Genomic DNA, 22,926 nt, shown 5'->3' on the forward strand with positions numbered 1-22,926 from the left:
AACTGAGCTCTTAATTTCAGTCTGCATGATTTCTGAAAGTTGAGTACATTTTTGCAAAAAAACAAAATAAAAGGGCTAAACATAAATGTTATGGGGAGACATAACATTCTGAAACAATTAAATTGACAGAAATACAAAAATAAGTTCTAACATTTAGCCTAACATTATTTATGAAACAAATGTGTTGAATATTATTATAGCATGACACAGTTAGAGCTCATATTGTTAATGCTCCCTGTTAACATGATCATTTTCTTTGCCGATTTTTTTTAATATACATTATCTCTGCTCCAGCCTATAGAATGCATGATGCTGACCTGGAAATGCTTGTGTTCATGATTTATTTTCTCCTTAAGGCTAAATCATGCAAAGCTTGTAAAACATGACAAAACCCTAAATAATGAGAACAAAATGCACAATAATGTTATCCATACATTCAATAAAGTTAAAGTTTAAATACATGGCTATTTTACTTTTCTTGATAAAGTGTGTTTTAATAACAATCTTGATACACCAAGCAAGTGTGTGTACTTTTATGCTGTTGTTTTAGCTCTTCTCCAGCACACATCCACACACATTTCTTGAGTGAAAGTGCCTTTCAATAAAGAGAATTGGACATGTGTGAGTATGTTGTGTGTGTGTGTGTGTGTGTGTGTGTGTGTGTGTGTGTGTGTGTGTGTGTGTGTGTGTGTGTGTGTGTGTGTGTGTGTGTGTGTGTGTGTGAGGAGTGAACATGGTTGTACTGTTTTCCTTCAGCAACATGGTTTGCTGTAAATCAGATTATCATCATTGCTGCTGACCTCAATATGAGCGGTACCACCTTCAAACAAAGCTGGAGTGATAAGAGTGAGCGTGCCCCACTGACACAACGGCACATTCTGCATCCACAGAAACAACCCCACAGGCACAAGGCACAGTGTCACAGTGCAGGAAAAATCACACACCAGACTGAGAGAGAAGACCAAAAAAAAAAAAAAAAAAAAGGCAGAAAGCTGGTCGGAAAATCAAAGACAAGGGTGTCAAATGAAAGAGAAAAGGAAAAATCAGATGCATGGGTGAGAAATGGAGACCAAGAGTCGGGTGGGGGAGGGGAAATCTGCCAGGGAAAGCATTGTGGCGGGAAAGGAAAAGGAAGGAGATGGAGAGATGCAACAAAGAAAAAATGGAGGCAGATTAAGATCCTCTGTGTGAGGCAGATCACCGCATAATGCTCTCACTGTTTTACAGATTAGAGCTTCAGTGTATTTTAAAGAAGGAAATGTTATCAAATGTGCACAAAATCTACAGTAAAATCATTGATACATTATCACAACTACAGGGTCTAACCAGTAACAAGAATGTGTAAAAATATAACTTTTTATTCTCCACATCCTTTTTAAAAGCAAGGTGTTTACTTCCAAAAAAGCATCAGCACCCGTTTATGTCCGAATTTATTAAAATAACAAGATACCTATTGTTTTTTTTATGTTTACTACGGTTATACATTCTCACATGTGCAATCAAACACGTGAAATACGTATGAGAAGATAATACAACACATTTTTATTTTAAAGTCAAATGTTCGTCATGGAGCCGGATGCAGAAAGCATCAGAACCCAAAGTGGGAATAAGAGAAGATAGTCTTAAGGATAGGTGTGGATATTTTAACGTCAGGGCAGAAGGTGACAACTCTATCAAGATTTTACTGAAGAAAAGCCACACATCTGCTGGCATGTCCATTTTAAAGTAAGGACTAAAAATGATAATTTAAACATAAGTTCTTATTTTAATCACATTAAGTACAATTTATTTTTAAGATTTTCTGTTTTTGATTAATTATTCAGTTAGCTGTCCCCTATGTGGAGTAAAAGGTTTAGGAAAACAACATTCTCTTCTACTACACTCAAGAATAAACATAAACAAACAACAGAAGTTAGCTCACTGTGAACAATTAAGGATGTAGACTCACACGAATGCACCGATCTGCTGATTCAGCCCAGCAAAGGTGCAAAGCAGTGCAGCAAGACACCACACCCCCACGGAAGGGAAGGTTTACCATACAGCAGTCAGACGCATATATGCCCATTGCTTGTGTTCATTTTAAAGCTGCAGAAGAAAGCCAGTTATACGGGGATATGCTTTCATTACCAATAAGTAAACATGCTGTCTTTTCAATTACTCTTTCCTATTATACAAGAAAAGTCTTCTGCCTATTCCATTTCAAACGCATGACTGAAAGGATGAATTGTAATAAAGGTGTATGCACATGTTTGAAATAAATGTACTACTGCTACTAAAATAAAGCAGTTAAATTAAACTAATTAAATGGGGCTTTAATACAACCAGAGACAACTAGTGCAGCTAGAAGCAGTCAAAACAGAGGTCACTAGTAATTTACTAGCTTAATAACATTTCCTTTTTAGCCTCTGCTGTCCAGGCACAGATTAGAATCCATGCCGCTCTGCAGCACACATGAGGCCTCATACAGTTTTAATCCCAGACATGTATAAATATACACACATTAAAAATGTATCCATGCATACAGAGAGGTGCTGGTTCTTGTGGTGCAGTAGCTCACACTGAGGAACTGCAGAGAGTGTGTAGAGCCTTTCTGCTTCATGAGCAGCACTGAATATCAATTTACTCTTTGATTTTATTTAATATCTGCACTGTTCCACATCCTCATGGCTGTCAGAATCGTTGGTTTTAATAGAAAATCATAGAATGTTAAAATATCCATAGCTTTCTGTCAGTTATACCCAATGTAATCTAAGGCTGACCTAGTTACCAGTGGAAAAAATAAATAAATAAAAAGATGATCTCTTTACCATAACTAATTATGAGCTTCCTGCTTTCTATAAAGCTCTGAAATTTGCACCATCTGCTGCCTGATTTTCTGCAGAGGTTTTGCCACATTAATCCACGTGTTTCCTGCCTAAATAAACCCGTTTTAATCAAATATTGTGACTTGTCAATAGATGAGCTGAACCGCTTCCCCTCCCCCCTCCCCCCCACATCCCTGCTCTCTCTGTACCTCCCTCCCTCCCCTCATTCGTCCTTTTCCGCTGCTGTTGCTAAGACCAAGCAGCACAGGCTAGTCTGTGGAACCAGTAGACTCCAATAGGTGGATCTCCCAGTCTGTTGCTATGGGCAACGCACAGTGATCATGAGAGGAGCAGCTAAAAAGTCTAGCATGCAGACACACACACACACACATGTAAAACATGTGACCTAGTTTTCAGTTAGTGAAAGGGGATTGCACATTCTGAAGCTGCAGGTTCTGCAAATGTTCACTCATTAAGTCAAAAACACAGCAATAAATTCAGATTAAATACAGAAATGAACCCTAGTTTGCTTTTTAGTCATTCTATGTAGAAAATGCTGAGGCAAAAGATCCCAACTCCACCTGACTGGATGCACATTGAGATTCACTGCACACATGCCTCAGGCTCTCTCTGACCTCCTCTCTGTCTCAGCCATTCAGCACCCACTGACTGAATCACCTAAAGTACATCAGAAAACACAGAAATCCTCCACATCTCTGAGCCTCTCAGCAGCTCATTTACAGACATGTAACCTGAAAATAAATCCTAAAAATATGAGGATGAAAACACAAGAATAGAGGTCAAATATGCAGCTTGAAGAACACATATTCTCCTAAACTTGAGTTTATGCATAAATAATTCAGCAGGAAATCTCTATATTAAAATAGATTGTTTTAGTGTTGAAGATAAGGGCCTAAAATACTCTAACAAATTGTGAACTAGAACAAAAAAAAAACGTGTCAATAACATAAAGATAATAAACACAATCTAGAATCAAAATGTGCGAGCAGTTATCTGGAGTTGAGGTTGTTTTGTTTGTTTGTTTGTTCTAGTATAACTTCAAAATGGGCATTATGCAAGCACGTGTACAAACTGAAAAAAGCATTTATATTGACTAAACTGTAGAAATTTACTATGATTTTATCTTTTCTAATAAAGAACAATTAGAAAAAGATGAGCATGTGGATTTCTAATTTTTTTTATTTTATCTCAACACTTAATTGTCAATAATAAGAGAGGCAATGACACCTTAGATGCTTCAATCATATGATGAGTTCAAATGTCTGTTAGTGAATACTTACCTCATCAGAAGTGTTCCTCCTGTCAGGCAGCACCAGAGTGTTTGCGTGACTTCCAGGTACTATAGTAGATCCTACACTCATCCTGGGTCCTACTAACATGTAGCGTTTGTCTCCAGATCTGTACTGGATGCTGTGACACAGTGTCCCATCATAATTAGCCTCTTGGAGATATTTAGAAGTATATTCTGTGGACTTGGAGCACTGCATTGCAATCAGCACGATGATGCTGATGAGGAACAGAACCGACACTGAGCCCAAAGTGATCATCAGGTAAAAAGTCACATCAGTCTCCTCATCATCTTTGGCTGAACTCTTCACATCAGAAGCTGCAAAAGCCTCTTTGGGCTCCACCACTTTGACAATGACAGTAGCTGTTGCTGACAGTGAAACGTTGCCATTGTCTTTGACCAGGATGAGCAGTTTATGCTCAGCCTCGTCTGTCTCTGTGAATGAGCGAAGTGTTCTGATCTGTCCTGTGTAGCGGTCCAAACCAAACAGACTGTGGTCAGTCACTTCCTGCAGTGAGAACAGCAGCCAGCCATTATATCCTATATCAGCATCATAGGCTCTGACTTTAGTCACCAAGTGTCCTGCGTTCACGTTGCGGGGAACCTCCTCCACACCTTCAGCAGAACCGTTGGAGCTGACTGGATACAGGATGACTGGAGCGTTGTCGTTCTGATCCAGAATGAACACGTTCACTGTCACGTTGCTGCTCAGGGACGGACTTCCAGAGTCTGAGGCCACAACTTGGAACTGGAACGTTTTCACAGTTTCAAAGTCAAAACTTCTCAGAGCCACAATGTCTCCAGTTTCTGAGTTTATGTTAAGAAATGATGTCAGTGTTTTTTGTTCATCACCACTTCTCACAATATTATATGATATAAGAGCATTATTACTCTCATCACAATCATGAGCACTAACAGCAAACAATGAGGCCCCTGCAGCATTATTCTCTGTCACATAGAAAGCATATGGGTTTGTTAAAAACTCTGGACTGTTATCGTTCACATCAGATATGGTCACACTTACTGTCCTCTGAGATGATAAAGGGGTTTCACCTGCGTCTTTAGCCACTATTGTCACATCATATTGAGACGTCTGCTCTCTGTCCAACAGAGACTTGGTTACAATAGAGAACATGTTTTCTTGTAAAGAGGGAGTTAACATGAAAGGTACATCATCACTTATATAACAAATAATCTTTCCATTTACACCTGAGTCTTTATCATTCACACTTATCAGTGCTACCGTCCTCCCAGGTTTGGAGTCCTCAGGAATGGTACTTGAAAAGGATGTCACCTCAATCTCAGGTGCATTATCATTCAAGTCCACAAGATTTATAATAACACTCTTTTCTGTTTCTAAAGGGACCTGCCCTTTATCTGAAGCTTTAATATCCAATTCATATCTGTCCTTTGTTTCATAATCTAAGAGTCCCTTGACAACTATTTCTCCGGAAATGGCATTAACTTCAAAAAGTTTACGAAATTTCTCATTTACATTATTTCCAAAGGAATAAACCACATCACCATTTAAACCATCATCTAGATCAGTGGCATTTACTTGTATGATTGTTGTACCAACAGGTGAATTTTCATTTAGCAATGCGGTGTATGTTTCTTTGTCAAATATTGGCATATTATCATTTACATCTAAAACATGAATAATAATTGTCATTGTTCCTGATCTCGAGGGCTTTCCTCCATCAACAGCTGTGAGCAGTAATCTGTGACTTCTTGCAGTTTCTTTGTCCAGTGGTTTATGCAAAAACAATAAGGGGATTTTACCATCTTCTCCTCTATCTTTGATCTCCAAACGAAAATGATCATTTTGACTGAGTTTATACTGTTGAACTGAAAATATTCCACTATCTGGATCCCGTGCGCCTTGCAGCTGAAATCGTGCTCCGGATAGTGAAGATTCAGATATTTCTAAATGCGTCTCAATGTCGGGGAAGGTGGGGGAGTGGTCGTTCACGTCTAAAACCTCAACACCGACATAGTGGACCTCTAAAGGATTCTCCAGAACGGTCTTTATGTCGATAATGCATGTGGTCATTTGTTCGCACACCTCTTCTCGGTCAATGTTGCGGCTCACGTGTAGGACTCCGTTACTGTCCAGCTGGAAAGGCGGTTCACTCGAGCCGGAAACGATGCGAAATCCTCGGGCAGTCAGAGCGCTGGTCTCCAGACCCAAATCTTTTGCAATATTCCCAACAACAGCACCGATTGTGAATTCTTCAGGGATGGAGTATCGCAGTTGTGCCGGAGAGCATTTAAACGCGAGACAGAAGGAAACAGCAATGAGGAGAAAGCGCCCATGAGGTGCGCCCCGTCCTCTTTGTGCCATAGCGAAGTAAAAAAAAAAAAAAAAAAAATCAATCAATAATAACACAAAAATAAAATCAGCTGGGGTTGTAGGGTATAAAAGTCAGAGAGCTAAATGCTGCAAGTTTTTACAGAAAATATTAAATAACAAATGTTCAAAAAGAAACAAAATGATTGATCAAGAGTCCCGGATTTGTAGCCATTCCCTCAAAGCACAACTACACCCTGTCTCGATTGCTCCAGATTACTGAATACATGGTTCTGCTTATCTGCAAGCAGTGACACCGTGTGAATTCTTGTGAGAGTGCAGACACGTGATCAGTTATGACGCATTCTTCTACGGCATTTCACTTCTCAAATCCGTAAATCACCCATTGATCGATGCATATAAAATTATTAAATTAAATAATTTTACTACAACTAAACGAATACTAAAGTCTCTAATATTTAGAGTTGGATTATTTCAAAACGGCCAAATGATTAACATAAAGTCCTCCATTAAAGTCATCAGGCATTTTGCAACGACACAATCGACATCTTAAATTGTTATATTCTCTGGATGTATCACAAAAGATGCAAGGGGAATATTCAAATTATTACTGGTGCCACGTGATCCAAAACATCAAAGACCCGTTTAAATCCAGGTAATATTCTTACTTAAAATAATATTTATCTAGTATGATGACAGAACAAATGTAAAACAATTTCTAAACGTTTAAACAATGTATTTCACTAGATAATACATAACCGTTTACATTTCATTTAAATAATGCTGAAAGTAAGCTTAATAAAGCTGTTAAAGGTAAAAAAAAATATATGTGTTTCAAAAAGCAACGTTCAGAACTGTGGAAGGCAACAAAAACAAAAGCAGTGAGGTCTCTGGACACAGCTGACCCCAGAACAATCATCTGTATAAGACCACTACATTAGCCTGCAATAAATATCCTGATATTGATCTGAGGAAAAATGTGAGCCAGCCATAATGACAACAACTGAAAATAAAAACCTTAAAAACAAGTAAAATAAAAATTATATTTTCTCGTCAAATTTTGTATAAAAAACAACTAAATACTTAAAGGATGAAACAACTGAATAAGAATCAGTAACAATGAGAGGCATAATTTGTGATGGTTTAAAACTTCTTTAAACAAAATAAGCTATGTTGTAATAGTATGGATTGTTAAAAAACGTTAATTACTGTTAATAAATCAGTGATAAAAATACAACTAATATAGATTTTTTGACAGCAAGTTCTGATGTAATATGGAAAGCAAGTAAGAGTGTCAGTGCAAACGAGTTAATCAGCATCCATTTTTTTATTTAAGGCAGTCTATTCCAGAAGAAGAAAAGAAAAGTTTTAGTATCCCATTTCTGTTTAAGATTTTCAATTTTACCATTTAAAAAAATAATTACAACTGAATGTCTAATAGATTTTTAAAGTTGTTCTTAAGTGGCAGATCTTACCTCATCAGAAGTGTTCCTCCTGTCAGGCAGCACCAGAGTGTTTGCGTGACTTCCAGGTACTATAGTAGATCCTACACTCATCCTGGGTCCTACTAACATGTAGCGTTTGTCTCCAGATCTGTACTGGATGCTGTGACACAGTGTCCCATCATAATTAGCCTCTTGGAGATATTTCGAAGTATATTCTGTGGACTTGGAGCACTGCATTGCAATCAGCACGATGATGCTGATGAGGAACAGAACCGACACTGAGCCCAAAGTGATCATCAGGTAAAAAGTCACATCAGTCTCCTCATCATCTTTGGCTGAACTCTTCACATCAGAAGCTGCAAAAGCCTCTTTGGGCTCCACCACTTTGACAATGACAGTAGCTGTTGCTGACAGTGACACGTTGCCATTGTCTTTGACCAGGATGAGCAGTTTATGCTCAGCCTCGTCTGTCTCTGTGAATGAGCGAAGTGTTCTGATCTGTCCTGTGTAGCGGTCCAAACCAAACAGACTGTGGTCCGTCACTTCCTGCAGTGAGAACAGCAGCCAGCCATTATATCCTATATCAGCATCATAGGCTCTGACTTTAGTCACCAAGTGTCCTGCGTTCACGTTGCGGGGAACCTCCTCCACACCTTCAGCAGAACCGTTCGAGCTGACTGGATACAGGATGACTGGAGCGTTGTCGTTCTGATCCAGAATGAACACGTTCACTGTCACGTTGCTGCTCAGGGACGGACTTCCAGAGTCTGAGGCCACAACTTGGAACTGGAAGGTTTTCACAGTTTCAAAGTCGAAACTTTTTAGAGCCACAATGTCTCCAGTTTCTGAGTTTATGTTTAGAAATGAAGTTAATTTACTGTGTTCATCTCTGTCTCTGACAATATGATAAGAGATGACTGCATTATCTCCTTCATCACCATCAGAGGATTTCACAGAAAACACTGAGGCTCCTGGGTTGTTGCCCTCAGTGATATAGAAAGTATATGGACTCAGTGTAAACTCTGGACTGTTGTCATTCACATCAGACACAACAACACGTATTGTCTTTTCAGATGATAAAGGTGGCTGACCTGCATCTTTTGCAGTTATTGTCAAATCATAATGAGACTGTTTCTCTCTGTCTAAAGGAGATTTGGTGACAATTGAAAACATTTTATCTTGTAAGGATGGAGATAAACTAAAAGGAACTTCCTGATTTATCGAGCAAATAACTTTTCCATTAAGACCAGAGTCCAGATCGTTTACACTGATCAGAGCAACAGTAGTTCCTGGTCTAGAATCTTCAGGGATGGAGCTAGAAAATGAGGTCACTTCAATCTCAGGAGCATTATCATTAACATCAACTATTTTAATCAGAACATTTTTTTCTGCTGTAAGAGGAGCAAGACCTTTATCAGATGCTTGAATTTCTATGTCATATTTGTCATTTAGCTCATAGTCAATTGGCCCTTTAACGGTTATTTGTCCTGTAGATTCGTTAAGATCAAAAAGATTTATAACATTGCTGCTTACACTGTGGCCGAATGAATAAATAACCTCTGCATTTTGACCCTCATCCAGATCAGTTGCATTTACTTGTATAACTTCTGTCCCTACAACAACATTTTCCATGAGAGTAGCAGAATAAACATCATTTGAAAACATTGGTATGTTATCGTTGACATCCAGAACGTTTATTACAATAGCCATCTGCCCTGATTTGGGAGGTTTCCCTCCATCTAGAGCAGTTAACACTAAGGAGTGGCTTTGCGCTGCTTCTCTGTCTAATGGTTTCTGTAGAACTAAAATTGGTATTTTGCCATCTTTCCCTTTATCTTTTACGTCTAAACGGAAGTGGTCGTTTTGGCTCAGTTTATACTGCTGCACGGAGAAAGAACTGCTGTCTGGGTCTGTCGCAGGTTTCAGCTGAAAACGAGCTCCGGCTGGATTTGACTCATAAACCTCCAAAGTTTTCTCTTTTTCCGGGAAACTAGGAGCGTGATCGTTTATATCCAACACCTCCACTCCAACGTTGTGCACCTCTAGCGGGTTTTCTAACACAGTTTTCAGATCGATCAAACACACGCTGCTCTGCGCGCACACCTCTTCTCTGTCGATCTTTCTGCTCACATAAAGGACGCCATCATTTTCGTTTACACTGAAGAGCGGATCCGCACCTCCAGAAACGACGCGGTACTTCCTGGTTTTCAGAGTGCTTCTATCCAAACTCAGATCCTTTGCCATATTCCCAACCACAGCCCCTTCATTAACTTCCTCGGAGATCGAATACCTTAATTGTGCAGATGCTGCACTCCACAAAAGCACAGCGAGCGCACACCGGGTGAAACGTCCTGTAACCATCCGCTTCTCGAATCCTCTTTGTTCCATAATTAACCCAGATTGCTTTGGTGCTCACTCAAAAATAAGAATGCACGCAAGTGAAGTATTACATGTCATCCATGTGTAGATAAAATCACCAGATTATCACGATGAAAGAAGACAAAAGGCCAAGTCCAACGAGCATCCGAAGCTCACATGCGCGTCAACGTCAGACTGGAGAGGCTAACAAGAGGCTGAACCAAAATTCAGAGACAAAAAGCAACCCAATGGTTACTTGTACAGTTATACTGACACCATGTGACCTAAATACAGCACATCTATTCAATAGACTACCAAAAATATAATTTAAGTGTAAAACATGTTTGATTGCTAAATATCTGCTATTCATTTGAAAACGAATTGTGCCAAAAATAGTTACACTTGCACAATATTTCTAAAATTAAAATAACTAAAATTAGAAACTAAACCAAAAGTGGCAATAAAAATATACTTCACTTAAATTAATGTTGCTTCACAATAGCATGTAGTTTAGGTTGTGCTAACTCTGTTTCTTAAAAGGAAACTTCTCAGCATCATGGACAGCGATCCTCAACTCATCCAGATATGTTTGTCTGGATTTTCTATCTCCACCCTTAATATTAAAACGGTTTTCAGTTCGACCCATAAAATTGACGATTTTCGACAATTTGAGGAAGCTTATCTTTGCAAAAAATAAAAAAAAAATCTAAAAAATTTGAAAAACATCTTTATCTTCCATAATATCCCTTCGTATGTTGCCACAGTGAATCACCTGTTTGTTTTAATTGTCTTCGTCTGCATCTTTTTAAATCACAGCAACTAACTTTATGTCTTCTTTCACTTCCTGGTCTTCCCACAGCCTCCTTCCTGGTGGCTCCAACATCAGCATCTTCTTAACTATAATCATTGTTTCTCCTCTGCACATGTCCAGACATCTCTATCTGGCCTCTCTGACATGATCCCCAAAACATCTAGCATGAGCAGTACCTCTGATGTCCTCTTTCCTGATTCTGGAACTTTGTCACTTCCAAAGACATCCTGAACATCTTAAGCAGCACAACTTCTAGTTCTGCCTCTTGTCTTTTCTTCATGGACACTGTCTCTAAACTAAACAACATGAATTGTCTCAATACAATGTTGGACAACTTGCTGAAATCCCTTTAGCAAACATCAAACTTCTCTCTACACATCGCAACCTGCTTGTAAACACTTTAACATTTCCACACTCCTAATTTCATTGGATCATATGTACTTAAAGTCCTCTACCTTCTACACAAATAGCATCACCTTTTTACACGTGCCCCTCTCTTTTACACACATGTAATATCCCTTCCTGCCAAACACAACATGCAAAATATTATGGAGAAAATAAATTGAAGTAGGTAGTTGTAAAATGTTCTTCCTTAAATATAATTTATTGGGATCTGTCATGTGATACTTACATTAGACAATTATGTGACAAGAAAAAGAAGCAAGAATGTAAAAATAAAATATTTACTTTGTAAGCAAAAAAAAATCTTAATTTGCCAAGAACATTTGTACATCTTCTTTCATAAAGTAAGTTCAAACATGACAGAGAAAAGCCAGAGTAGAAGTTTGCTGAAACTTTGAATCTCACACAAAACTGCCAGAAAGTTTTATATAATTTAAATAATTCAAAGAAAACCTTTAATTTAAAAAGATAGAAACAACTTGGAATCATAGGTTAAAGTGTAATTAAAACTAGCATGTTGTAGATGTTCACATGTTTTTTATGAAAAATAATTGGTGAATGGTAAATGGCCTGTATTTGATGTAGCTTGTACATTTATACTGACACCTTGTGACCTAAATACAGCACATTATATTCGAAAGACTATCAAAAATATCATATAGGTGGAAAATATGTTTGATTGCAAAACATTTTCTTTTCATTAAAAAAAAGTTCAAAGATAGTAATAACTTGCGCACATTTGTCTGAAACCGACTAAACATGTACTACACAACAGTTGGTTTTATAGATTTTGTTTAGCTAAATAGACAACTGACAGATGAAATATTGCTTTTGTAACTAGTGACTATTAAAACCAACATATCAGCACCATGGACAGCGATCCTGACTTGGTTTATTGCAGAAACGTTTGTCTATAGATGTTTTACTTCCACACTTTCTGTTTAAAATGTTTTCATTTCGACCCATAAAACTGATAATTTAAAAATATTTTCAAAAGCTTTACTTTTGAGAAGAAAAAGTACACTAAAACATGCCAAAGTATCCTTCTCTTCAGGAGTCACCACAGCAACTCATCAGTCTCCATTTAGTTCAATCTTCGACATCCTCTCCCCTTCACACTGACTAACTTCATGTCTTCTTTCACTTCATCCATTAATCTCGTTCTTGGACGTTCTCTCGGCTTACTGCCTGTTGACTCCAACCGCAGCACCGTCTCACTCAATGAACGTCTCTCCTCTGGACATGTCTGAACATCTCAATCTGACTTCTCTGACTTCACCTCTAATGGGCTGTCCCTCTGATATGTCTGATCATATCCATCCTCTTCATTTCCAAAGTAAACCTTAACATCTTGAGTGCTCCAACCTCCACTTCTGTCTCCTCATGGGTGTCTCTAAATCATACAATATGGCTGTTCTTGGGCACCTTTCCTTTTTTACCTGCCCTTTTATCACACATCACACCAGAAACGTTTTCATTAAATTCCAACTTCCTTGCAGACTCTGTTGCTTTGGACCATTACCATAAGTACCTACATTCATCCAGCTTTTTAAATAATAATAATGTCTGTAAAATCCCAGTTCCACTTCTGCCCCTATACAGATGCATTCTGTCTTGCTATCAAACACAATGTGTCAAATATTGTAAAAAACCCATGAAAACAATAGTTCTTTAATTTTATTCCTTTAATCACAGAAACAATCCAACTTGTTGGAATCTGTGGTTTGAAACTAATACGATTATACAACAAGTTTAAAATGAAGAAGCAATAAATAAATAAATAAATAAATAAATAAATAAATAAATAAATAAAACCTTAATTTTGTAACCAAGCAAGGTATTTGTTTGCAAAGCATGTCTTACCTCATCAGAAGTGTTCCTCCTGTCAGGCAGCACCAGAGTGTTTGCGTGACTTCCAGGTACTATAGTAGATCCTACACTCATCCTGGGTCCTACTAACATGTAGCGTTTGTCTCCAGATCTGTACTGGATGCTGTGACACAGTGTCCCATCATAATTAGCCTCTTGGAGATATTTAGAAGTATATTCTGTGGACTTGGAGCACTGCATTGCAATCAGCACGATGATGCTGATGAGGAACAGAACCGACACTGAGCCCAAAGTGATCATCAGGTAAAAAGTCACATCAGTCTCCTCATCATCTTTGGCTGAACTCTTCACATCAGAAGCTGCAAAAGCCTCTTTGGGCTCCACCACTTTGACAATGACAGTAGCTGTTGCTGACAGTGAAACGTTGCCATTGTCTTTGACCAGGATGAGCAGCTTATGCTCAGCCTCGTCTGTCTCTGTGAATGAGCGAAGTGTTCTGATCTGTCCTGTGTAGCGGTCCAAACCAAACAGACTGTGGTCAGTCACTTCCTGCAGTGAGAACAGCAGCCAGCCATTATATCCTATATCAGCATCATAGGCTCTGACTTTAGTCACCAAGTGTCCTGCGTTCACGTTGCGGGGAACCTCCTCCACACCTTCAGCAGAACCGTTGGAGCTGACTGGATACAGGATGACTGGAGCGTTGTCGTTCTGATCCAGAATGAACACGTTCACTGTCACGTTGCTGCTCAGGGACGGACTTCCAGAGTCTGAGGCCACAACTTGGAAATGGAACGTTTTTAAAGTTTCAAAGTCGAAACTTCTCAGAGCCACAATGTCTCCGGTTTCTGAGTTTGTGTTTAGAAATGAAGTTAATTTACTGTGTTCATCTCTGTCTCTGACAATATGATAAGAGATGACTGCATTATCTCCTTCATCACCATCAGAGGCTTTCACAGAAAACACTGAGGCTCCTTGGTTGTTGCCCTCAGTGATATAGAAAGTATATGGACTCAGTGCAAACTCTGGACTGTTGTCATTCACATCAGACACAACAACACGTATTGTCTTTTCAGATGATAATGGTGGCTGACCTGCATCTTTTGCAGTTATTGTCAAATCATAATGAGACTGTTTCTCTCTGTCTAAAGGAGATTTGGTGACAATTGAAAACATTTTATCTTGTAAGGATGGAGATAAACTAAACGGAACTTCCTGATTTATCGAGCAAATAACTTTTCCATTTAGACCAGAGTCCAGATCGTTTACACTGATCAGAGCAACAGTAGTTCCTGGTCTAGAATCTTCAGGGATGGAGCTAGAAAATGAGGTCACTTCAATCTCAGGAGCATTATCATTAACATCAACTATTTTAATCAGAACATTTTTTTCTGCTGTAAGAGGAGCAAGACCTTTATCAGATGCTTGAATTTCTATGTCATATTTGTCATTTAGCTCATAGTCAATTGGCCCTTTAACGGTTATTTGTCCTGTAGATTCGTTAAGATCAAAAAGATTTATAACATTGCTGCTTACACTGTGGCCGAATGAATAAATAACTTCTGCATTTTGACCCTCATCCAGATCAGTTGCATTTACTTGTATAACTTCTGTCCCTACAACAACATTTTCCATGAGAGTAGCAGAATAAACATCATTTGAAAACATTGGTATGTTATCGTTGACATCCAGAACGTTTATTACAATAGCCATCTGCCCTGATTTGGGAGGTTTCCCTCCATCCAGAGCAGTTAGCACTAAGGAGTGGCTTTGCGCTGCTTCTCTGTCTAATGGTTTCTGTAGAACTAAAACTGGTATTTTGCCATCTTTCCCTTTATCTTTTACGTCTAAACGGAAGTGGTCGTTTTGGCTAAGTTTATACTGCTGCACGGAGAAAGAACTGCTGTCTGGGTCTGTCGCAGGTTTCAGCTGAAAACGAGCTCCGGCTGGAACTGTCTCAGAAACCTCCAATGTTTTCTCTTTTTCCGGGAAACTGGGAGCGTGATCGTTTATATCCAACACCTCCACTCCAACGTTGTGCACCTCTAGCGGGTTTTCTAACACAGTTTTCAGATCGATCAAACACACGCTGCTCTGCGCGCACACCTCTTCTCTGTCGATCTTTCTGCTCACATAAAGGACGCCATCATTTTCGTTTACACTGAAGAGCGGATCCGCACCTCCAGAAACGACGCGGTACTTCCTGGTTTTCAGAGTGCTTCTATCCAAACCCAGATCCTTTGCCATATTCCCAACCACAGCCCCTTCATTAACTTCCTCGGAGATCGAATACCTTAATTGTGCCGATGCTACACTCCACAAAAGCACAGCGAGCGCACACCGGGTGAAACGTCCTGTAACCATCCGCTTCTCGAGTCCTCTTTGTTCCATAATTAACCCAGATCGCTTTGGTGCTCACTCAAAAATAAGAATGCGTCCAAGAGAAGTTTTACATGTCATCCATGTGTAGAAAAAAATCACCAGATTATCACGATGAAAGAAGACAAAAGGCCAAGTCCAACGAGCATCCGAAGCTCACATGCGCGTCAACGTCAGACTGGAGAGGCTAACGAGAGGCTGAACCAAAATTCAGAGACAAAAAGCAAACCAATGGTTACTTGTACAGTTATACTGACACCATGTGACCTAAATCCAGCACATCTATTCAATAGACTACCAAAAATATTATTTAAGTTTAAAACATGTTTGATTGCTAAATATCTGCTATTCATTTGAAAAAGAATTGTGCCAAAAATAGTTACACTTGCACAATATTTCTAAAATTAAAATAACTAAAATTAGAAACTAAACCAAAAGTTTCAATAAAAATATACTTCCCTTAAATGAATGTTGCTTGACAATAACATGTAGTTTATGTTGTGCTAACTCTGTTTCTTAAAAATGAAACTTCTCAGCATCATGGACAGCGATCCTCAACTCATCCAGTTATGTTTGTCTGGATTTTCTATCTCCACCCTTTATATTAAAACGGTTTTCAGTTCGACCCATAAAATTGATGATTTTCGACAATTTGAAGAAGCTTATCTTTGCAAAAAAATAAAAAAATATCTAAAAAATTGAAAAACAACTTTATCTTCCATAATATCCCTTCGTATGTTGCCACAGTGAATCACCTGTTTGTTTTAATTGTCTTCGTCTGCATCTTTTTAAATCACACCAACTAACTTTATGTCTTCTTTCACTTCCTGGTCTTCCCACAGCCTCCTTCCTGGTGGCTCCAACATCAGCATCTTCTTAACTATAATCATTGTTTCTCCTCTGGACATGTCCAGACATCTCTATCTGGCCTCTCTGACATGAACTCCAAAACATCTAGCATGAGCGGTACCTCTGACGTCCTCTTTCCTGATTCTGGAACTTTGTCACTTCCAAAGACATCCTGAACATCTTAAGCAGCACAACTTCTAGTTCTGCCTCTTGTATTTTCCTCATGGACACTGTCTCTAAACTAAACAACATGAATTGTCTCAATACAATGTTGGGAAACTTGCTGAAATCCCTTTAGCAAACATCAAACTTCTCTCTACACATCACAACCTGCTTGTAAACACTTTTAAATTTCCACACTCCTAATTTCATTGGATCATACATACTTAAAGTCCTCTACCTTCCACACAAATAGCATTCCCTTTTTTACACGTGCCCCTCTCTTTTACACACATGTAATATCCCTTCCTGCCAAACACAACATGCAAAATATTGTGGAGAAAATAAATTGAAGTAGGTAGTTGTAAAATGTTCTTCCTTTTATGTAAATATAATTAAGTGACAAGAAAAAGAAGCAAGAATGTAAAAATAAAATATTTACTTTGTAAGCAAACAAAATCTTAATTTGCCAAGAACATTTGTACATCTTCTTTCATAAAGTAAGTTCAAACATGACAGAGAAAAGCCAGAGTGGAAGTTTGCTGAAACTTTGAATCTCACACAACACTGCCAGAAAGTTTTATATAATTTAAATTATTCAAAGAAAACCTTTATTTTAAAAAGATAGAAACAACTTGGTATTATAGGTTAAAGTGTAATTAAAACTAGCATGTGGTAGATGTTCACATGTTTTTATGAAACATACTTGGTGAATGGTAAATGGCCTGTATTTGATGTAGCTTGTACATTTATACTGACACCATGTGACCTAAATACAGCACATTATATTCCAAAGACTACCAAAAATATCATTTAGGTGGAAAACATGTTTGATTGCAAAATATTTTCTTTTCATTAAACAATGTTCAAAAATAGTAATAACTTGCGCACATTTGTCTGAAACCGACTAAACATGTACTACACAACAGTTGGTTTTATAGATTTTGTTTAGCTAAATAGACAACTGAGAGGTGAAATATTGCTTTTGTAACTAGTGACTATTAAACCAACATATCAGCACCATGGACAGCGATCCTGACTTGGTTTATTCCAGAAACGTTTGTCTATAGATGTTTTACTTCCACACTTTCTGTTTAAAATGTTTTCATTTTGACCCATAAAACTGATAATTTAAAAATATTTTAAAAAGCTTTACTTTTGAGAAGAAAAAGTACACAAAAACATGCCAAAGTATCCTTCTCTTCAGGAGTCACCACAGCAACTCATCAGTCTCCATTTAGTTCAATATTCAACATCCTCTCCCCTTCACACTGACTAACTTCATGTCTTCTTTCACTTCATCCATTAATCTCCTTCTTGAACGTTCTCTCGGCTTACTGCCTGCTGACTCCAACCGCAGCACCGTCTCACTCAATGACCGTCTCTCCTCTGGACATGTCTGGACATCTCAATCTGAGTTCTCTGACTTCACCTCTAATGGGATGTCCCTCTGATATGTCTGATGATATCCATCCTCTTCATTTCCAAAGTAAACCTTAACATCTTGAGTGCTCCAACCTCCATTTCTGTCTCCTCATGGGTGTCTCTAAATCATACAATATGGCTGTTCTTGGGCACCTTTCCTTTTTTACTTGCCCCTTTACCACACATCACACCAGAAACGTTGTCATTAAATTCCAACTTCCTTGCAGACTCTGTTGCTTTGGACCACACACCATAAGTACCTACATTCGTCCAGCTTTTTAAATAATAATGTCTGTAAAATCCCAGTTCCACTTCTGCCCCTATACAGATGCATTCTGTCTTGCTATCAAACACAATGTGTCAAATATTGTAAAAAACCCATGAAAACGCTAGTTCTTTAATTTTCTTCCTTTAATCACAGAAACAATCCAACTTGTTGGAATCTGTGGTTTGAAACTAATACGATTATACAACAAGTTTAAAATGAAGAAGCAAAACATAAATAAATAAATAAATAAATAAATAAATACAACCTTCATTTTGTAACCAAGCAATATATTCGTTTGCAAAGCATGTCTTACCTCATCAGAAGTGTTCCTCCTGTCAGGCAGCACCAGAGTGTTTGCATGACTTCCAGGTACTATAGTAGATCCTACACTCATCCTGGGTCCTACTAACATGTAGCGTTTGTCTCCAGATCTGTACTGGATGCTGTGACACAGTGTCCCATCATAATTAGCCTCTTGGAGATATTTAGAAGTATATTCTGTGGACTTGGAGCACTGCATTGCAATCAGCACGATGATGCTGATGAGGAACAGAACCGACACTGAGCCCAAAGTGATCATCAGGTAAAAAGTCACATCAGTCTCCTCATCACCTTTGGCTGAACTCTTCACATCAGAAGCTGCAAAAGCCTCTTTGGGCTCCACCACTTTGACAATGACAGTAGCTGTTGCTGACAGTGAAACGTTGCCATTGTCTTTGACCAGGATGAGCAGTTTATGCTCAGCCTCATCTGTCTCTGTGAATGAGCGAAGTGTTCTGATCTGTCCTGTGTAGCGGTCCAAACCAAACAGACTGTGGTCAGTCACTTCCTGCAGTGAGAACAGCAGCCAGCCATTATATCCTATATCAGCATCATAGGCTCTGACTTTAGTCACCAAGTGTCCTGCGTTCACGTTGCGGGGAACCTCCTCCACACCTTCAGCAGAACCGTTGGAGCTGACTGGATACAGGATGACTGGAGCGTTGTCGTTCTGATCCAGAATGAACACGTTCACTGTCACGTTGCTGCTCAGGGACGGACTTCCAGAGTCTGAGGCCACAACTTGGAACTGGAACGTTTTCACAGTTTCAAAGTCGAAACTTTTCAGAGCCACAATGTCTCCGGTTTCCGAATTAATGTTTAGAAATGAAGTTAATTTACTGTGTTCGTCTCTGTCTCTGACAATATGATAAGAGATGACTGCATTATCTCCTTCATCACCATCAGAGGCTTTCACAGAAAACACTGAGGCCCCTGGGTTGTTGCCCTCAGTGATATAGAAAGTATATGGACTCAGTATAAACTCTGGACTGTTGTCATTCACATCAGACACAACAACACGTATTGTCTTTTCAGATGATAAAGGTGGCTGACCTGCATCTTTTGCAGTTATTGTCAAATCATAATGAGACTGTTTCTCTCTGTCTAAAGGAGATTTGGTGACAATTGAAAACATTTTATCTTGTAAGGATGGAGATAAACTAAACGGAACTTCCTGATTTATCGAGCAAATAACTTTTCCATTAAGACCAGAGTCCAGATCGTTTACACTGATCAGAGCAACAGTAGTTCCTGGTCTAGAATCTTCAGGGATGGAGCTAGAAAATGAGGTCACTTCAATCTCAGGAGCATTATCATTAACATCAACTATTTTAATCAGAACATTTTTTTCTGCTGTAAGAGGAGCAAGACCTTTATCAGATGCTTGAATTTCTAGGTAATATTTGTCATTTAGCTCATAGTCAATTGGCCCTTTAACGGTTATTTGTCCTGTAGATTCGTTAAGATCAAAAAGATTTATAACATTGCTGCTTACACTGTGGCCGAATGAATAAATAACTTCTGCGTTTTGACCCTCATCCAGATCAGTTGCATTTACTTGTATAACTTCTGTCCCTACAACAGCATTTTCCATGAGAGTAGCAGAATAAACATCATTTGAAAACATTGGTATGTTATCGTTGACATCCAGAACGTTTATTACAATAGACATCTGCCCTGATTTGGGAGGTTTCCCTCCATCCAGAGCAGTTAGCACTAAGGAGTGGCTTTGCGCTGCTTCTCTGTCTAATGGTTTCTGTAGAACTAAAACTGGTATTTTGCCATCTTTCCCTTTATCTTTTACGTCTAAACGGAAGTGGTCGTTTTGGCTAAGTTTATACTGCTGCACGGAGAAAGAACTGCTGTCTGGGTCTGTCGCAGGTTTGAGCTGAAAACGAGCTCCGGCTGGATTTGACTCAGAAACCTCCAATGTTTTCTCTTTTTCCGGGAAACTAGGAGCGTGATCGTTTATATCCAACACCTCCACTCCAACGTTGTGCACCTCTAGCGGGTTTTCTAACACAGTTTTCAGGTCTATCAAACACACGCTGCTCTGCGCGCACACCTCTTCTCTGTCGATCTTTCTGCTCACATAAAGGACGCCATCATTTTCGTTTACACTGAAGAGCGGATCCGCACCTCCAGAAACGACGCGGTACTTCCTGGTTTTCAGAGTGCTTCTATCCAAACCCAGATCCTTTGCCATATTCCCAACCACAGCCCCTTCATTAACTTCCTCGGAGATCGAATACCTTAATTGTGCCGATGCTACACTCCACAAAAGCACAGCGAGCGCACACCGGGTGAAACGTCCTGTAACCATCCGCTTCTCGAGTCCTCTTTGTTCCATAATTAACCCAGATCGCATTGGTGCTCACTCAAAAATAAGAATGCGTCCAAGTGAAGTATTACATGTCATCCATGTGTGGAAAAAATCACCAGATTATCACGATGAAAGAAGACAAAAGGCCAAGTCCAACGAGCATCCGAAGCTCACATGCGCGTCAACGTCAGACTGGAGAGGCTAACGAGAGGCTGAACCGAAATTCAGAGACAAAAAGCAAACCAATGGTTACTTGTACAGTTATACTGACACCATGTGACCTAAATCCAGCACATCCATTCGAAAGACTACCAAAAATATTATTTAAGTGTAAAACATGTTTGATTGCTAAATATCTGCTATTCATCTGAAAACGAATTGTGCCAAAAATAGTTACACTTGCACAATATTTCTAAGATTAAAATAACTAAAATTAGAAACTAAACCAAAAGTTTCAATAAAAATATACTTCACTTAAATTAATGTTGCTTGACAATAGCATGTAGTTTATGTTGTGCTAACTCTGTTTCTTAAAAGGAAACTTCTCAGCATCATGGACAGCGATCCTCAACTCATCCAGTTATGTTTGTCTGGATTTTCTATCTCCACCCTTTATATTAAAACGGTTTTCAGTTTGACCCATAAAATTGATGATTTTCGACAATATGAAGAAGCTTATCTTTGCAAAAAAAAAAATAAAAAAAAATCTAAAAAATTTGTAAAACAACTTTATCTTCCATAATATCCCTTCGTATGTTGCCACAGTGAATCACCTGTTTGTTTTAGTTGTCTTCGTCTGCATCTTTTTAAATCACACCGACTAACTTTATGTCTTCTTTCACTTCCTGGTTTTCCCACAGCCTCCTTCCTGGTGGCTCCAACATCAGCATCTTCTTAACTATAATCATTGTTTCTCCTCTGGACATGTCCAGACATCTCTATCTGGCCTCTCTGACATGAACTCCAAAACATCTAGCATGAGCGGTACCTCTGACGTCCTCTTTCCTGATTCTGGAACTTTGTCACTTCCAAAGACATCCTGAACATCTTAAGCAGCACAACTTCTAGTTCTGCCTCTTGTATTTTCCTCATGGACACTGTCTCTAAACTAAACAACATGAATTGTCTCAATACAATGTTGGGAAACTTGCTGAAATCCCTTTAGCAAACATCAAACTTCTCTCTACACATCACAACCTGCTTGTAAACACTTTTAAATTTCCACACTCCTAATTTCATTGGATCATACATACTTAAAGTCCTCTACCTTCCACACAAATAGCATTCCCTTTTTTACACGTGCCCCTCTCTTTTACACACATGTAATATCCCTTCCTGCCAAACACAACATGCAAAATATTGTGGAGAAAATAAATTGAAGTAGGTAGTTGTAAAATGTTCTTCCTTTTATGTAAATATAATTAAGTGACAAGAAAAAGAAGCAAGAATGTAAAAATAAAATATTTACTTTGTAAGCAAACAAAATCTTAATTTGCCAAGAACATTTGTACATCTTCTTTCATAAAGTAAGTTCAAACATGACAGAGAAAAGCCAGAGTGGAAGTTTGCTGAAACTTTGAATCTCACACAACACTGCCAGAAAGTTTTATATAATTTAAATTATTCAAAGAAAACCTTTATTTTAAAAAGATAGAAACAACTTGGTATTATAGGTTAAAGTGTAATTAAAACTAGCATGTTGTAGATGTTTTTATGAAACATACTTGGTGAATGGTAAATGGCCTGTATTTGATGTAGCTTGTACATTTATACTGACACCATGTGACCTAAATACAGCACATTATATTCCAAAGACTACCAAAAATATCATTTAGGTGGAAAACATGTTTGATTGCAAAATATTTTCTTTTCATTAAACAATGTTCAAAAATAGTAATAACTTGCACACATTTGTCTGAAACCGACTAAACA

General features: G+C 38.5%; 3 protein-coding genes across 7 annotated transcripts in view; all 3 read right to left on the reverse strand.

The window, feature by feature from the left end:
• The window catches only part of LOC107395889 (protocadherin 2 alpha c), a 171,913-nt gene that overhangs the window by 130,301 nt on the left and 18,686 nt on the right, over positions 1 to 22,926 (reverse strand). Inside the window, exon 1 of one of the 5 annotated variants that reach the window (XM_070551810.1) lies at positions 18,664 to 22,883. The exons of 3 other annotated variants lie outside the window; for them this stretch is intronic. In XM_070551810.1, coding sequence (XP_070407911.1) covers positions 18,664 to 21,039 — 2,376 coding nt within the window. In that variant the 5' untranslated portion in view covers positions 21,040 to 22,883. Of the gene's footprint in view, positions 1 to 4,105; positions 6,458 to 18,663; positions 22,884 to 22,926 lie in introns of those variants that run through there. One more of the 5 variants, XM_054734139.2, reaches the window with a different exon arrangement.
• On the reverse strand, positions 7,882 to 10,443 carry LOC139070153 (protocadherin alpha-3-like). Its single transcript, XM_070551869.1, has one exon. The coding sequence runs from the start codon at positions 10,255 to 10,257 to the stop codon at positions 7,882 to 7,884; it is 2,376 nt and encodes a 791-aa protein (XP_070407970.1). The 5' UTR covers positions 10,258 to 10,443.
• On the reverse strand, positions 13,177 to 15,840 carry LOC139070137 (protocadherin alpha-3-like). Its single transcript, XM_070551828.1, has one exon. The coding sequence runs from the start codon at positions 15,659 to 15,661 to the stop codon at positions 13,193 to 13,195; it is 2,469 nt and encodes an 822-aa protein (XP_070407929.1). The 5' UTR covers positions 15,662 to 15,840; the 3' UTR covers positions 13,177 to 13,192.

Source organism: Nothobranchius furzeri, chromosome 1 (genome assembly GCF_043380555.1).
Source record: "Nothobranchius furzeri strain GRZ-AD chromosome 1, NfurGRZ-RIMD1, whole genome shotgun sequence".
Classification (NCBI taxonomy): domain Eukaryota; kingdom Metazoa; phylum Chordata; class Actinopteri; order Cyprinodontiformes; family Nothobranchiidae; genus Nothobranchius; species Nothobranchius furzeri.

Bases quoted from the DNA above. Each gene is read 5' to 3' on its own strand.
- LOC139070153 (XM_070551869.1), bottom strand. From the start codon at position 10,257: ATGGAACAAAGAGGATTCGAGAAGCGGATGGTTACAGGACGTTTCACC.
- LOC139070137 (XM_070551828.1), bottom strand. From the start codon at position 15,661: ATGGAACAAAGAGGACTCGAGAAGCGGATGGTTACAGGACGTTTCACC.